Source organism: Electrophorus electricus, chromosome 3 (genome assembly GCF_041902795.1).
Source record: "Electrophorus electricus isolate QZ-2024a chromosome 3, ASM4190279v1, whole genome shotgun sequence".
In the NCBI taxonomy this organism is placed as follows: domain Eukaryota; kingdom Metazoa; phylum Chordata; class Actinopteri; order Gymnotiformes; family Gymnotidae; genus Electrophorus; species Electrophorus electricus.
Window position 1 is genome coordinate 6,330,586 of NC_137499.1, and position 17,250 is coordinate 6,347,835.

The 17,250-nt window shown below is 44.1% G+C and overlaps 3 protein-coding genes across 5 annotated transcripts in view; 2 read left to right on the top strand and 1 right to left on the bottom strand.

The window, feature by feature from the left end:
- Nucleotides 1–1,036, top strand: part of cemip (cell migration inducing hyaluronidase 1) — a 66,205-nt gene extending 65,169 nt beyond the window's left edge. For all 3 annotated transcript variants that reach the window (XM_035523592.2, XM_081710038.1, XM_035523595.2), the window contains one exon: nt 16–1,036. In XM_035523592.2, coding sequence (XP_035379485.1) covers nt 16–143 — 128 coding nt within the window. In that variant the 3' untranslated portion in view covers nt 144–1,036. The remainder of the gene's footprint in view (nt 1–15) is intronic.
- Nucleotides 1,037–3,242: 2,206 nt separating this feature from the next.
- On the bottom strand, nt 3,243–5,372 carry mesd (mesoderm development LRP chaperone). Its single transcript, XM_027004541.3, has 3 exons — nt 5,205–5,372; nt 4,427–4,659; nt 3,243–3,936 (listed from the first exon to the last, which is right to left on the bottom strand). Exons 1-3 carry the CDS (start codon nt 5,355–5,357, stop codon nt 3,702–3,704), a joined length of 621 nt encoding a protein of 206 aa, XP_026860342.2. The 5' UTR covers nt 5,358–5,372; the 3' UTR covers nt 3,243–3,701.
- Nucleotides 5,373–7,380: 2,008 nt separating this feature from the next.
- On the top strand, nt 7,381–10,809 carry tlnrd1 (talin rod domain containing 1). Its single transcript, XM_027004543.3, has one exon. It carries the CDS (start codon nt 9,174–9,176, stop codon nt 10,236–10,238), a length of 1,065 nt encoding a protein of 354 aa, XP_026860344.3. The 5' UTR covers nt 7,381–9,173; the 3' UTR covers nt 10,239–10,809.
- Nucleotides 10,810–17,250: the final 6,441 nt, after the last annotated feature.

Sequence of the window (17,250 nt, forward strand, 5' to 3'; positions counted from 1 at the left end):
TCTGCTTTGCTCCAGATAAACTGGCCTTCGTGGGTTTCAAAGGCAGCTTCCGGCCCGAGTGGGTACGACTGGCTGTGGATGAAGAGCGGGCCAAACTCCATCAAGTGCTGCCCATCCCTATAGTGAGGAAGGTGAAGCTTTGAGAGTACAGCGGGACACAGGGACTCCCATCAGCACCACTGCCCTGTAACCACACCCACCCACCCAGGACTACTGAACTCCGACAGAAAATCAAAAAGAAGCATGCGTTTGTGTCAGCTCCCTTCCCACCAGGATTGATGTGCGATGTCGATGTACGTGATAATGTGGACGTTACGTGATTTCTTCGGATCGTGTCGTCAGTGTGAATATACTTTCCGCTTCAGAGAGTAATAAGTAATGCGCCACATTCCTCCTTTTTTATGCCCACTCTCTGGTGTCTGCCTCCATGTCCTTCCCCAAAAAGGTTTGATTGTGAATGTTGTGAGGTTCGCCATTTAATGATTGCTTAGCGGAGGATGTGGTCAGTTTGTTTGTTGTAGCATGAGAGAGAGAGAGAGAGAGAGAGAGAGAGAGAAGGAAGAATAGTTCTACATGTCTGCAGTGCCCCAGTATAACACGGAACAGCACAGCTATGTTATTTGTTTGGGTTTAAACCTGTTAAAAGGATTGGCAACTTGTATTCCATCTGGCAAGAAGCACGAAAATGCCGAAATAGCTGGTCTTTTTTCGGAGATTGTAATTTGTTAGTGATTTGTATGTTTTATGTGTTTCTAAAATTCTTCAGATTGATAACAGAGATATATTTTATACTTATTTATTGTACATGCACTATTGAAAAAATCTAGAAGGGACATTCTTCAAGTTGTAATGTATTTCTGTCCGACCTGTAAAAATTAATCTGTTAAGATTTCTCTTACTTCTATCACTTCTTTTTGCATACATTAATCTTAAGTTGTACATTGTGATGAAAATGTGACAGATTTTAAAGTAATGGAAATGTATCGCTTTGAAAACCTTTTGTACATGAATAAATGACAAAGATACATGTTATCTACTCCATATTTTCTTGTGTTGACATTTCTGATGTCCAAATGCTCCACATTTTTAAAAAGTATATGGACCTAGACAAAACCATTAAACCGCTCTTGTTAAGGATCAGTAATACGCAAGACTTTTTCCATTATGATGTGTCACTATCATTTATTTTTTCCTATTGAATGTTAGCAAGTCGCTGTCCTTAAACCTAATAACCCAGGGTGCACTACACTGAATGATGTGGCTGGAGAGCAGAAGCCAGAGCTTCTGCACCGTGGGTGTGGCTCCATGGCCCGTTTAGAAATCACTGTGGAATGTTGTACTCCCATCACACAAGTAGCAGAATGGCGTTCAAAACAACACTGACTGGGAACTGAGCCCTTCCTGTAATGGTGCAAAGTCACAGTCTGGACATTTCTCTCCAGGGGCCTGTAAAACTCCTGCCAGTTTAAAGATTGCTTCCCTTCATCTTCTCTTCATGAGTATTTTGACGAGGAGGACGTTGAAGTATGCAGTGCATTGAAAATGTATTTGCTTTGTCTTTTTGGTCTTTCTGAAGTTTCCGTCTTTGATTTAGACACAGGCACATATTTGGATGTTTGTTCTGCTTTACTCTGTCTGTCTGTGTGTCTCTTAGGTTGGGGGTGAGGACAAGACACATACTTTTGCTCTTCACAAGAAGGAAACACCAAACCAGGGTGGCTCCTTCAATCAGAACACACACACACACACACACACACACACACACAAATCCATCTTGTCTAAAAGAGCATGAAGACAGCCAGTGTGACAACGTTTGTGCTGGTGTGGTGTAGCGGATTAGATGGACACTCTTGTGCATCTTTCCTAGAAATCGGTGTTGATTTTTCAATCCCTTTAGTAGCCCCTAAAAAAAGGAATCCATTAAGGCTCACGAGAGTTCCTCCAGTTGTTGTGACAAGTCTCTCTTGGATCTTTCACACTCTGTTTGTTCCTTCCATAGCCTCCAGGTGGATTTCAACCACATTCCGAATGTTTGGATTACATCTCATTTGAGCCCCTATCCTTAAGCTCCAACAGCCCTCGCACTTCAAATGGTATTTAAGGAAAGGCTCTGCATTTCATCTCTCCTGCTCCCCTGAGCCTGGCTGCATCTTAAAAACACGTCAAAGTGGATCTTCCACCACAGACCGACGCCACGGCGGCAAATGCTCACGTCAGTGCAGATAAAGTACGACTGCCTGTTCATATCCACGCCGCTGAATGTAAGATAATGCTTCTCCCTCCCGAACACCAGGTTCAGACATGCCAGCGTGCACCATCAGTTCCAAGATAGCTTTAAAGCCTTTGCTCTGTGTTTATATATAAATGTACGCTGCATTCATAAGCCATCACAGTCTCGAGTGCTTTTACACAAACATTCATAGTACTACAGCTGTAAGTACAGTTGCCCGGATAATCCCAGAAAAGTCACGCTCGGACCATATCACGTGTGAACCCATCAGAGGCGTGCCACGGTTCAGTTCAGGGGCACATACCGCCTCTCCAGTGGAATCAGCTAATCCTCTTGGAGAAGTTGAGGTTGTTTCACATACAAGTCTATAGTCCTATTGCTAGTCAGACAACCACACAGGTGTGAGAATGTGGGATTCGTGACCTTCCTCCACTCATGAACCTTGCAACTAAATTTGTCTCGCTCAGTTCCACGGAGAAACGGTACCAAATTCAAGGCGTCGTAACAGAACGAATGACCACCGGAACCGTAGCGACTGTGCAAACTAATCTCCAGGCTAATAAAGTCAACTGGAAACAAATTGCAAAAGTGTGCAACCAAGCACAAAATGAATAGTCTCCTTGGCTCACTCTCCAATGTTAGCATCATAAGCCATCTTCTACCGAAATCTACATGCTCTTACAAAAGGTGGAGAACTTACTGAGCCATGTAATTAGTAGCTGGCAGGTAAGTGTCCCTTAGCAGGAACCTTCCAGGAACCTTCATGTCACTGTGCAGCTCACTCATTGCCAAGGGGAGCAGCTAGAGAGCATCCTATTTGAAAGGATAAAAGACTGAAATAATGAAATAATGCCTAGAGAAGTCAGATTGGACCTGCCTGTAACCATTTGAAACCCGTAAAGCTGGCAGAAAAACCAGCTGAAACAGGTAATCGTACAGTTTTAAGAACAGTTATAGGCTGAAAAGCAGCCGTAAATAATTACAAAATGTTATGATGATTCAGGAGGCAATGTTTTGAAAATAATTAAATGATTTGTATTTGCAGCATCACGTAAAAATACTAAAAGGTTCTGTGAACAGGCCACTGCATTTGTACAGAATGATCAGTATTATGTGCCTAGGTGCAACATGGGTAAAAATTATCCAAATGAAACCTTTTATTTTAATGACAAATACCACATACCTTTTCTTTGGGTGAATGTAGTGGAAGAATAAGGTTAAGTACTGCTCGAATGAAGAAGAAGAAACAAAAATAACAGTGACATGACTGAAGGCCTACGTAGGGGATCACAAAGTACCACTCAGAAACAAAAGACAACGGCCACAGAAGCAGCCTCCTGGTATGAGCGACACACTGCGTATAGAACCATGTTGTCCTAAGCACCCCGGCTGGGCACCTCCACGTGTAGTCTCTGATTAAGCATACCATCCACATATCCCTACGTGCTGCTCCTGGGCAAACGCTTCAGCTTCAGAGTTCCTGTTTGTATTGGGCGGCCCGGTTGGCAGCTTTCTTGTCCTTTGTCTTGCCGGTGGCGTTTTGTCCTTTCCCCTTGCTTTCCTTCGTGGCCGCCTTCCCAGGGAACACCTGTCCCTCCACGGTCACGTCCTCGCATCGCTCCTGGCCAGTCAGGAAGTCCTTAATCTCCCACGCGTAGCCGCCATCGCGTAGCATGAAGATGACACGGTTGGAGCCCACCACAAACCTGCAAAGACAAAGGCAATTTTATTCCCTTCCTCACAGAACATCACAAGGTGAAAGGAAGAACAGAAAATGCCCAAAGGACTATTTTACTGTCTGGGGAAGGAAACAAAAGGGAAACTGTCTATAAGCAGCTTAAAAAAAAAAGAAAAAAAAGAAAAGAAAAGCAGCCACTCTTTTCTTATGCCTCCTCTCTAACATTGACAGTGTTTAGCACGTTTGCTTTGAGTTCTCAGTTCCACAACTGGTAGTTAACGACTACAAGGTTCATGAACAAAGACCCTTCATAGTTAATTTCTATGTAAAATAATTAAACCCATTTGTTGAGAAAAATAATTAATCAAGGTGCAGATTTACTGTAATGGAAGCACTGAACTCCATCACACACGCACAAGCCACTGTGCATTTGTGAAACAACAAAGCCTACGGGACATTGATCAGGAAGCTGGATTACAAGTTACTTCTGAATAGCTGAATTTTTTGTGACAAGTTACCTCTGAACATCAAAGTTGGCGTTGAAGAGACTGCTTTGCCACAGGCTTGTGACCTCCTCAGTCTCCTTCTCAGATGGGTTGCCAGATACTGTCGCAAACACCATGACGGTTTTCCCCTTTTTGGACATTTTCAGGAGCTCCTCAGGTTTGGACGGGTCCACTTTAGAGAAATCGATAGGTGGAGGTGATCTTCTGTGCTCCGGCAGATCGCCTTCTTCAATGTCGTCGTCTTTCTGTGGACACGCGGTAAACATAAAATAAATTCACTGCACTTTCTCCTTTACGACCTGCTGCAGCACAGGCCTATACACGAATGGCAAAGTCCAGGACTTTTAACTGGGACAGACGGCGAGAGGCCTTATTACGTATAAAACCCAAAAAGCATTTTTTTTATATATATATTTTTTACAGTTTTCACTGCTCTGAGATGTCCTGTGTCACTACAATTAAGGAATAAAAACTACTTTCATTCAAAAGGCTACATGTCGTTGAGACTTGTAGGTTGCCATTCCGAGATACACAGTTTAACGGTCTCAGCTGAAACTGGCGTCACTCCGAAAAATACCCGATATTATTAATCTATAGTCACAAACGCATTCCTCATACGATGTGCGGCTTGTGTGGATCGCTGTTATATACATATAGAGAGCATGTTATATCGAGAGGCTAACATAATGCTGACAGTACTTCGGGGCTTAAAGACTAACGTTATAGCTACACGGCCGTTAGCTAGGTGAGCTAACCACAAAAGCGCCTTCATTTTTCAGACCCTGCATACCTCCCACTGTTCGAGTAGCCTGGCCATGTCGGCGTCATTGTAATCCCGAATATCTTTTTTCTTTTTAGGTTTGGTGTCCGAACAATGAGTCGAAATGATAAACACTGCAAGGAATAACACTGAAATAATCCTCCAGCGGCTGGGAGACGCCATTTTTCTACTTGGATCTTGCTTATTGGCTGAGAGTTTTACAACGTCAGACATTGTGGGCGTGTCGACTGCCGGGTGAGCAAAGATTACAATTAATTATAATACAGTCCTAAAAAAACATGCAATAAAATATGACAATAACGATATAATCAGAAATAAATACACATATAATAAAAATACGCAATTATACGGAAATCATAACTTAATCTTACAGATAGATCTGAAAATAGATAAATGTTTTTAAAAACTAGAAATAAAGTAATACATTGGAGAGTAAAGGGGGAAAGCCACAAACAACGAGAATTAGATTCCACCAGGAATGTTTTATTTATTAATGGAATTTTGGCAGACAACAAGTATTGTTGCTAAATTTTTATTTTCATTTTCCCATAACAAGTTGTAGACTACAGACTCTTTAAGCGCGTCAAAATGCACCGTACGCCTACATAACGCTTCCTTTTTGATAATAATGGAATATTTTTAAACTTAATTAGATGTGAATCAAAACCAGTGCCTACACATTTCAAAACCACACTAAGACTGCTACACCTGTTCGGTGAGTACACCGGGTTGCAGAATTATTTTTGGCTCTTTCCACCACAGTGGTTGGTTCCCTCCCCTCCTGTGTGTCTGTGTATGAGAACCGTATGAAGTGTGAGGCTCATTCAACAGAATCTGAACTGTTTCCTCCCAGGACACTCCACCCAAATGGCAATGTGCCCTGCGCAGCTGTATAACCGACAAAGCATAACTTGTGACCCCAACACAAGCTGCAAAATTCAAGCCCTTTAGCTTTAGGACGGTTTTAAAACATTAGGACTAATCTGGTAAATGTGGGCAAAATTTTGAACTGCATCTTATTAATCATATCAATATCCTTTAAAAGGTTGTGTCTGTAATGTTAATCCAATCAATGCAAATCTTAGCTTTAATGACAGCCTTCAGTAAACATACCCTCTTAAAGGTGCATTTTATAGATATACAATTTACTGACGAGCTTATGTATTGGCATGTGAAAATCTTCCGCCAGATTCTACCCTGCCAGTTTCAGAATCCCAAATCACTGCTGACAGGATATCTCTTGAGGGTTGAACCATTCTCAGCACTGGTAGTGAAATGGTTGGGGGTGTTGAGGTGGTAAAACAATGCTGGGATTGAGAATGGGCCACCAACATTTTTTAAAAATACCCGCCAGCAGTGGTCCTGTGGACCCAGATCGAACATCGATGAAGTGCTTGAGAATTAACACAAATTGTGTATTGCTGTTGTCTCTTGCTGTACACCTACAATGTGTTTCAAATAGCTATATTAGTACAGACTAAGCACCTAATGCGGTAGCAACCTAATAAATATCGCAATGGGGTAGCAATTCGCTTACTATTTCAGATAAATATTTCATATACAGAATAATATACAGTGACCGAAAGACCAGTGCCAGGGTATTACTGAAGCACTTTCCCACCCGTCGAGTTCGACGTTTTATTTAGCTCCTCTCTTCTTTTTGGATTGGCTCCGTAGCATCCCTGACATGTATTTGGTCCAATGAAAAGTAGGCGACAGTACAACGTCACGTGTTTCACGCCGTTTAGAATCCGATTTCACCACCCACGATTAAATAGATTGGTTTGACGATTTCTACACGTTGTTTTTGAGTAGTAGGGTAAAGGAAAATCCGTCATTTAAGACGGAAACCCCTGGTGTCGTTACTAAAAGTACGAACTTACCGAAAATAGGCTTAGGTATTTACTACTTTGACACTGTTTCCCATCTGAACAAGTATTCCAAAATACAAAATGTAAACATTATTAATAAACACTGTTGGTCGAACTAACACATAGTAAACTTGGCTTATAGGCTTGTGAGTATTTGAACGAAATCTGAGTAGGATATGTCGTTCATAAATATAATAGTATAGACTGTGGCTGTTTACTGTCTACTTTCCCAAGTCAATATAGCAGTGTTGGAAGCTTTTGGATAAAATTCAGTGCTTGCGGGAACTTGAACCAGAAAAATTACATCGCTAAGGTTAGGCTAGCTAAGCTAAAGATTAACCAGCTGTGTGCCTGTGAACGCGAACATAGTGAAAGTAGTTGTCTAAATGGCCTACTGCTTATCCGAGTACAGCTTTGAACTACGAAGGCTGAACGGGGAAGACAACAAAAGGAATGAGGGTAACGAAGGAAGAAAATGAAAGGCGGGCGGCCGGCAGCACTTTTCGGGAGCGGCAGGTCATGGGGTGTAATTTGCTCCTACGCCGGTAGTCGAGTCCCACGTCGGGGCCTCGGGAATTGATGGCTTGTGCGGAATGAACCGTCTTTTCATCTGAAGAACATCATCCAAATCAGAAAGTCTATCGTTTGAAGGAACGACAGAAGGGGATTGTTTTTTGTTTGTTTTTTTCGCGTTCGTGGAGAAACATGCGCTTATTCGGGAAAAATTGTCACCGTTTTGAAAAGCCAGCTAACAGTCTATCCTCACGCCTCGCCGTCTCCCTCACTGCAGTCAACCGCCTCAAACTCAGCCACACCCTCCAGTGCTTCCTGATACGCAAGATGTAGCGGGAGCTCACGGCCGACATAGAAGTGGGAATAACCATGTCTTCTTACGAGTTGGCTTCGCTGGCGGACGTTGAGCTGGCGGCAGCGTAGATAAACCGTGACGATCTCTATTAGCTCTGAATCTCTATTTAAACGGACTTGCATGAGAGAAATGGCCACCAAAAGCGAAACCCAGTGCTATCTGTGCCGGACGACACCGTTCCCCGATTTTTGCTGAGGCGGGCGCATGGACAATAGATATGCATAAGGAACTGAGCCTTCAAAAAGAACTTGTCTATATCACAGGTTTTTGTACGAAAAAGAAAAGGTTGAAAGTCAAGGCAAGTCTCCCGCGCCTGGCCGGGTGCTCGTGCGGAGTCTTTTATTTTGGAAGGCTCATGGAACGATGGTGCTGAAGCGGCAGGGCGCTCGCGCGGAGGTTGTTCGAAAGTGCTCGTGGAGCTGGTGCATTTTAGCAGGCATGACACTCACCCGCACCTTCAACCGGAGGGTCAAACTCGATGGACCGTCTGTATCACATCCTGCACCTACGACGAAAGCAGGACTTCTAAACACCTCTTTGCTTGACACGCTTTAAGAAAATCGACACTGCAGTGTAAATTGATTCCTCGCACCAAAATTCACACAGAAAGCGGTTTTTTAATAGCCTTTATTGGCTTCGGATGTCTGGTAATCAACTTGCACTTTGCCTTGGTTTGGGCTCTTGTCTGGCACTGCAGCAAGTATTGTTGGTTTTGTATAGTGTTTGAACAAGATTGACAAATAACCTGTGAAACCGCTCAAATTACCTGAGGCATGGTAGATGTGATTTTGTGAAATGTGCACAATTAAGGTCAAATTACATAAACATTGGGCAATTTTGAGTAATTAAATTGAAGGGATTTTTGATTATAGTTTTGATTTTGACCCCAATTGCTCAAAATATTCCCAGCTTTTTTTTTGTTTTCATTTCACAAGCATGCCAGAGCATGATTTTCATGAGTGAAGACACATTATTATATGTTTTTGCATTATACAAATGTTTACTAAAATTATTACATGTTCTGTACTTTTCCAAACAAATTGACAGTGGACATTAAGATATTTTTCTGAAGGACATTACAGAAGACTCTTGGCCAGTTTCAGGTTTCTCAGAGAAGGTGTGGAATTATTTCTTACTGAAGAAAACATATAAGTTATGAGTTTATACTATGGAATGTGTGATGTAATCTATATTTTATACAAAAAAGAAAATTCAAAATATTAGCTTGACCACCCTGCTATGGCTAGTAGTGGCTCGGGAAAGTCAGACAGTGAGGTTCCTACCAACATCCTGAGCGGCAGTTTGCAGCAGAGGAAAAGGCTTTTATCCATTTGTGACTCGTGCAAAAGCAAGATGCAGCTGGTGGCAGACCTTCTTCTGCTGTCCAGTGAAACCAGGCCAGTCATGACCGCAGAGGGTTTGCCGGTAGCAGAGACTTTTGAGAAGTGCCGGGACACAGTGATCGCCAGGACGAAGGAGCTGTCCATCATCACTCACGACATCCAGAGCCAGCTCAACATGGGCAAGTTCGTGGAGGTTGGGGACAGGCTGGTCGAGATGGGGGACCTGGTGGTCTCTCTGACCGAGTTCTCGGCCCACGCGGCGTATCTGGCAGCGGTGGAGACCCCTGCCTCTCAGCCCGCAGTTCCGGGCCTGGTGGACCGTTACAAAGTGACCCGGTGCCGGCACGAGGTCGAGCAGACGTGTAGCGTGCTCCGAGTGACCCCGCTGGCTGACCTCAGCCCGCAGATCCTCCTGGAGGTGTCGCAGCACATCCTGAGGAACCTCACCACCCTCACGGACGCATCTTCCCAAGCCAGTGAGAAATCCAAGGACAAGTTTGCCAAGGAGCAGTTCAAAGCCAGCGTAAAGTGCATGAGCACCAGCGCCACGGCCCTGCTGGCCTGCGTGAGAGAGGTGAAGACCTGCCCGAGCGAGCTCGCCCGCAACCGCTGCGTGCTCTTCAGCGGGCCGCTGGTGCAGGCTGTCCACGCGCTGGTAGGCTTCGCCACCGAGCCGCAGTTCCTGGGCAAGCCGGCCGCCATCAACCCCGAGGGCAAGGCAGTGCAGACGGCCGTGCTGGGGGGCGCCATGAGCGTGGTCTCGGCCTGCGTGCTCCTGACCCAGGGCCTCAGGGATGTCTCCCAGCACCCCGAGAACAGCGCCCAGATGCCGGGGTATCGGGAGCGCCTGCGGAACTCGGCCTGCGCCGTCTCGGACGGCTGCACACTGCTGTCGCAGGCGCTGAGGGAACGGTCTTCTCCCAGAACTCTACCGCCAGTCAACTCGCATTCTGTGAATTAAGATCCCAGTCACAGATGGATACACGAGTAGCCCTTTATTTTTTTATCATACCAAAGAGAGTAATCAGGTTTAACCCCGTGCTGTGTGACCCTGTTGAGTGAACGTAGGGAGTTCGTCAGAATTAGCGCGTCGGAAGATGACGGCTGTGTTCACGTTCAACTGAGGTCAGAGGTGGCAGGTTTTTCTTGCGCTGGATGTAATGAAAACCCTTGCCGAAACTGACAGCACATTTTAACTCGAGCTCACTCACTGGTAGCAAAGGTTTTGTAAATTCGAACAAACATGCCCAAATTAATGAAAACTAGCAGAAAGTATACCTCAGTTTGTTAGGTGTCTGAGAGCAGAATGTGAGGTGATGGCTGTAGCAGGGCGTGCGTGACGAATGTCGCTGAGACACGGGGCTGTGTGAGGGGAGTTTGTTCTTGCCTTGTGTGAATTTTTGATGGTTAACGCTGCTGTGAGTGTGTGCCATTGGTTTTACACTATTTACCAGACTTACAATAGCAATTTTTTTTTGATCATGCATGTACTGGAGTATTTATTTCAATTTATTAAAATGTTGTTTCTCATATGTGGGATTGTCTCCCTCATTAGATTAAGATTGACATACGATGTAGAGGGCACAATAATATACACAAAACAGTGAGAATCTGCAATTTAGTCAGAAACTCCCAAAATAATATTCATCAGTTTCTCTTACTTAATAATAGGCAGATGTGTAATTAAAATGACTTTCTGGATTATATCTAGGTGTATTCAATTCACTTGCTATTGTGAAAAGTAAAATTCAATATACAATAGCATTATTTGGGCTTAAGTACTACAAAAAACTGAATCCAGAGTGTCACACACTACAAAATGCCATTACTGTTGGTGTTAAAAGGCCTTTTGGGGTTTTTTTTTCTTTGGTTTTAACAAACATTGGTCTGAAATTAGCTAGCAGGTCTGCAGCTCATCATATGAAACAGTTAAGATTGATCCTTTAACACATAAGCCCAGAATATCTAAGTTTTCTCCTTAGAACTTGTAATATTAACAACAAAAAAGTGGGACTAGGAAAAGATGTGTGTTTTCTGTATCAGAATCAGTGTTTTTTTTTCTCCCTGAGGTGCAAATCAGCGTGGCCCAACCCAATAATGCGTCAGCCTGTGCAGAGCTCGCGAGCATGCGTCCTATTAAACTGGGTCCTGAGACGCTCCGCTTGTTATCACAAGCATCGGTAAGCCTTCAGCTCCGGTACCAGTGTGTTTGAAGTTCAAAATCTTTACCATCACGCCCACAGAATGTGTCTCCTGCACAAGTGCCCCCCCACACATGGCTGCTGAGTGCCTTACAAATATACAAATAATCTCACTGGTGATCTTTCTTGGGTTTAAAATTTTTTTTTTGAAAGAATAGTTGTTTTTCCCTGAATTTAAGTCACAATGTTTAAAGTAATCCACAGATGTAACAGTGTAATAGTCATTATTTCTGAAGAGAACCCACTCGGTTGACATAAGTGTATGATAGCCAGTTTACCATGTTAACTTAATTTGTGGATGTGATGTGAAAAAGGTCTTTCGGTTTTAAGTCAATTAGACAGTCTTAATGCTCGTGGACTGGGGGCCCAGTCCCCCATTGGGTCCACTCAAATGCACTTAACTTCTTTTTTCATTCTTCACACCACAATGGTCATGGATCCTTTTGTTCTCCTCCTCCCCACGTGGTAAAAGCCTAAACTATTAGTGCACAACAGGAAACCAAACAGCCTCTGCTATCAGGAGGAGCTTCCTTCACTGCACAAAATGTCTGTGTAATAATTTCAGGCAAGGTTTCGCCCATTTCCTGCTAAAAGGAGGGACGTCAGAATCTATTCCTGACCATCTGTGCTACTGGTTACCAACCAACTAGACTGTGTGCGCAGTAAAAGTAGGACTCCTTCAATCCAGTAATCTGTTCCATGGCTCAAATTCTTTATAACTACCACACATTTGTTCTGGTTTATCTGACGCTGGTGTTTGGACGTGGAGGAGAGTCTTGGATATTAGCATGGCAGAGATGGCATTTTGCTTGGACAGTGGTATATTTCTCCACATCAGGTTTCAGCCAATCACATGTCTCAGTTTCAAGTTTATCTTGGTAAGCCCCTCCCTCGAGGATGAGGAGATATGTACCTTAGAATGTCAGACTAGAAGAGTGATATTTCATGTCTTTAGCGTTCCAGAAATGTTAATGGCTGAGGTATACCCAAAATGGCCATCTTTGATATGGGACAATGTATGAGTGTTACATAACTCTCGTATTACTGGTACTGGTGTATTTACAGTGAAGTTAGTTGCCGTGCCTTCATTTCTGTAGTCCAGTTGGACTCAGCATTTGACACCCTACCCATTGTCCTTGGAACCGTACGCCAGCCAACTGTCAGTCATCAGAGTGGTAAAAAGACACTGGAACAAAGAATAATAAGACACCAGAGTCATTATTTATGGACAAACATGATCAAGTAACAAGAGAGTAGCAACTAACTGCCTGTTACCCAAGATCGCATCACTATGGTAACAGTTGCTAACTGTTGGCTGTTATAGTAGCAAGCAACGGGAGCGTTTGGATATCATCAACAATAATGAATGCATTGCTTGGGCTGTAGTAGTGTTACTTCCAAAAGATTGGTTAATATTTGTTATTTTGTTGATTTTGGCTTTTTGATGTGTAACTTTTATGTAAAGTTTGATTAAAGCATGTTGTTGGTATGAGAAGTAGCATAGAACATATATTGTAGTCCTCAAAAGGTGAGTCGTGGTCAGTGAAAGAAGAGCTTTGTTCTGGAACTCATAGCAACCTGTCAGTATCCAAGGATAAATGCCAATTTTGAGAGATTTGATACTGAAAGCCTGTCAGATGTGCTTCTGTTCCCACGGTGTACACAATCAGGTCACTGCTAACATTTGATGCCTTGATGTTCTGGGGTTTCTGGGATCGGGTCAGTTTCATTTCACTTCCATCTGGACTGCACTCGCAGTTTAGCTTGAAAGATGAAGGACGGCCATGTTGAAATCCTAACATGAGATTTAGTGGCATTGAGAGCTGGTTAGATCTCATGGGCTCGATGATGAAGTTTGCTATTCCAGATTATGCATTATGGAAGTTTGCTATTCCAGATTATGCATTATGGAAGTTTGCTATTCCAGATTTTCTCGTCTGTCAGGACTTTTTTCAAAAGATACAGCATTCCTCAGTCAGTCTGTAAAACAGGAAGGAAATGCACTGGGCTCATCCATGCAGAGGCACAGGGAATAGTCGTCATTCTGCTAGCTGCTGGGAGAAGGCACGCCCTTGTGCCAGTTGCGAGGCTGAACATCTGCCCTGTACACTCCAGCTCCAGTCACCCGTGACTCTTCCAGGCCTGTGAGGCAGGGAGAGCTGGCTGCGGTTCAAACCCCGCTGAAATTCCTCATCCTTCCCTTTGGCTGACCCTCCTCGCAGGACCCGAGGCGCTCATGCCCTGCTGCACCTCTTGCGCCATATCTGGCTTTGTCCTGTGGCTGCAGGGTATTCTTATTTGTCAGACGCTCTTCTGCAGCACACGGCCTGTGGTAGCCTCTGTGTGCGGCTCATGCCTGGACCCCTGGGAACTTCGAACCCGCCGCGAGGCCTGGTGTTTGGACGGAATGCTCAGCCGAATAGCTCCTCTTCCTACTCCTCCTCGTGTCTGGCTCCTTCTGCACAAAGCAGTATCCACGCAGGGCGGACCTCACTGAGGGCTTGCTATTGTCTCCCTGAGCCCAAGGGAGTACTGGAGGTCAAGTGGAGCACAGTACCTCAGAGCCAGGTCCCATTGTGTTCTTTTTTTTTCTTTCTAGTTAAATACGGAAAAACCTCTCAAAAACGTCCACCTGTGGAAATGATGGGTAGGAACAACTGCACTGACCGCGTCCAAATCATTTAATCGAACCTGGGAACAAAAGCAGGTTTCCTTTTCCTGGCCAGGCATTTTGGCTGCCGAGCACAGCCTCGCCTTGAGCTGAAGCACGAGAAGGAAACGCGATCCAAGGGGCAGTGTCATGAAAGCAGAGGCCTCCGTCAGCAACTGGATCTGAGAGGATCGGCACTTCCTGGCTCGGATGAGACAGTGACGGCTCAGTAATGACGGTGGGCTTGAGGGCACACGGGTCTGCTGAGCACAACAAAAAGCCATATTAGCCAAGGCCAAGTCCTGCAGGAGTTTGAGAACTTCGTGGGGTGCTGTCTTTTCCTAGGGTGTATCTTACCTAAGGTATATCACCTTCTAGGGCACATTTTATCATGCTGTTGAGAGACAAGAGACAAGACCAACGAATGCAAAGCGAATATTCATTATACTACATGTCATCCATGTATTTTTCATTGAGGTGCAGTTCCATCATGCAGGCTAATCATTCCAAATAGGATATGGTGCTTTCCCGCAAGGACAACAAAGTAAAAAAAGAAGTGGAGAGAGAGAGAAAACATTCTGGTGGCGATATATCACCGGCTGCATCCGTGTTGGTCTCTCTGCCTCTACCTTGACATCCGCTGGTCTGCTAATAGGAACCAGCAGAAAGACCCTCCTATGGGAACATTCCCAGCGAATGATGTCATCCCTCCCAGGGTGTTAGCCGTCCTTTTTGTCTAACAAACATAAATAAATCATTTGGGTGCATGTGTAATGTGGGAACAATTGTAGTTGCTTACAATGAGGCGGGGGGGGGGTTAGTTTTAGGACTGCAAACAAACCATGGAAGAGCAGGGCGTCTTGGCGTGGCACTGTGGCTAAGCCCACACTTACAGCGTGCAGGAGTCCTGGACAACCTTTGTATTTACACACACACACACACACACTGGAGTGTGAGGTTTCACAGACTACTGCCTGTTGTTAAGGAGAAGGAGAGATAAGCTGAGGGGTGTGCTCAATCCACTTCCAAGGTCTCTCAGCCTTCAAGGCCTTTAACGATTTTAACAGGCCGTAGGTGGTCCGGTACTGGGGTCATAAAACACGTCCACGCCCTGCCGGTGTTATGGGCAGAGTTTGGCTTCGTCTCAGAGACGCTGGAGTGCCGTGTCCAGGCTGGAGATGTGGGGGCGGAGACATGGTATCGGAGGATACTAAGGCCAGACATCCTCACACTGGCCAGGCCTTGGCCACCAAATGGTAGCTAAGGTGAGTGCATATGTGTATCTATGTATGCGTCATACAGTTTCAAAATACTGCATGGTGAAAACGGTTGAATTAAAATGGGGGGGGGGGGGGGCGGCACAGGTCAGGGGGAGTCCCCTGTTTAGCCAGAGTAGGGCTGCCAGAGTGTAGCATGTTTTGGCATAAGTGCTTAGCCCTGTCTCTCTCACATATTTCAGCACTACAGACAAACACACACGTCATACAGTGGGGCCTCAGTCCCTCCTGTATCCTGTCTGTTTTGGCCCTTCTCTCTATTTAATCAGGCTTGTCCGTTTGCAATTTTTCACAGTGCAAATCCTGACCCTCTCATTAACATATTCTTATCTGTATATTCTTATTAGCATATTCTTATTAACATATTCCTATTAGCATATTCATATTAGCATATGCAGCGGCGACCTTGTTCGCCAAGTCTTCAGTCACTAGCAAAATGCTGACCAAGCGCAAAGCTTAAATGGTAGAAGACGCACCGTCATTACACGAGCATAAAGCAGAGACACACGCACCCACAGGCACCCATTAAATGAATGTCATTTATGTCTAGAACCTCACTGTCCATTTTTGTAAATGTATTAGGCAGCAGTGGGTCTGGGCTTCCATGAAGAAGATCAAAACACAAGAGCGCCATCCGTTGGCGGAATGTGAGAGAAGCACTCTCCACCACCATCTGAACACGTTTCACATCGTAGCTCAGCGGTTAAGGTACCTTATTCATAAGCGGAAGGTTGCTGGTTCATGTCCCACCACTGCCAAGTTGCCACTGTTGGGCCCCTGAGCAAGGCCCTTAGCCCTCAATTGCTTAAGTTATACTCAGTCATAATTATAAGTTGCTTTGGATAAAAGCCTCATGTAAATGTCAATATTTCTACGTGTATTAATGAATGCTTTAGCATAGTTTTGTTAGCATTACTGGCTTACTCAGTCTGATTCTTAATTGAGAATTAATTCTCTTGATAGACATATCGTGTATCTTAAATACTTACATGCTCTTTCATATTGTGTTGAAGTATTTATGCGCATTCGAAGTTGACATCCTCTTTACTACGTACATTTCCAGCAGAGCGTAACGTTTCATGCTTCGTTAACCATTTTGGTTTGAAATGTTACAACTAGTACGACCAGGAGAGGGCGACCTATGAGTGTGTTTCTAATGTGATGACCCATACACGGAATGAATCAATCTCTTTGTACTGCAACGCTACAGTGCAGGGTCTACGCTCTGATAAAAATCCAAGGACTTAAACAAAGAGCCTCTTTAGTATAAAGGTTTCGTGAGATTGTATATACTGTAAGGGTGATGTAGTATTCCTTGAAGTTGATCCTGCTTCTATTTTTGATAAAAGGCTAATATGAAATTCTGAAAAGTAACATTTCAAAACTTGGTTTCTCTTCCACAAAGATTTTTTCTTTCTTTCTGCTTTCTTACGTTCACCATGTTATTAATTTCAAAATAGATTAAATAATTTTGCAGAATTTCTGCCAATATTTGTTCTATTGAAAATAATACTAATTCTTCACAGAGATCTGCAATTGACTAATTGGCAGTACCAGCAAAACAGAAAGATTAGTGAATTTTATTCAGAATGGGATTCATAGCCCAGTGCGCCGTCTGCCTCTGGCAGTGAGATTTTGCCACTGTTCACAGGTCCTTCTTTGCCCTGGTAATATTACCACCTTTTCAACTCTCTCTCTCGGCCATTACCTCAGGAATGGGTCAGCAAGACTCTGACCATAGTCAGAATGCTGGGAGTTTTAGCTGTGGTCTGATTACTAACAGCATTAATTGGATTTATAACTGAAATCTTTAATGTGTTGCAGTTTTCAGAATGACCTCTTGGC

Bases quoted from the DNA above. Each gene is read 5' to 3' on its own strand.
- mesd (XM_027004541.3), bottom strand. From the start codon at position 5,357: ATGGCGTCTCCCAGCCGCTGGAGGATTATTTCAGTGTTATTCCTTGCA. The intron at 4,660-5,204 runs GTATGCAGGGTC...GCGTGTCCACAG, and splicing joins GGCTACTCGAACAGTGGGAG to AAAGACGACGACATTGAAGA. The intron at 3,937-4,426 runs GTAACTTGTCAC...TTGTCTTTGCAG, and splicing joins GCCAACTTTGATGTTCAGAG to GTTTGTGGTGGGCTCCAACC.
- tlnrd1 (XM_027004543.3), top strand. From the start codon at position 9,174: ATGGCTAGTAGTGGCTCGGGAAAGTCAGACAGTGAGGTTCCTACCAAC.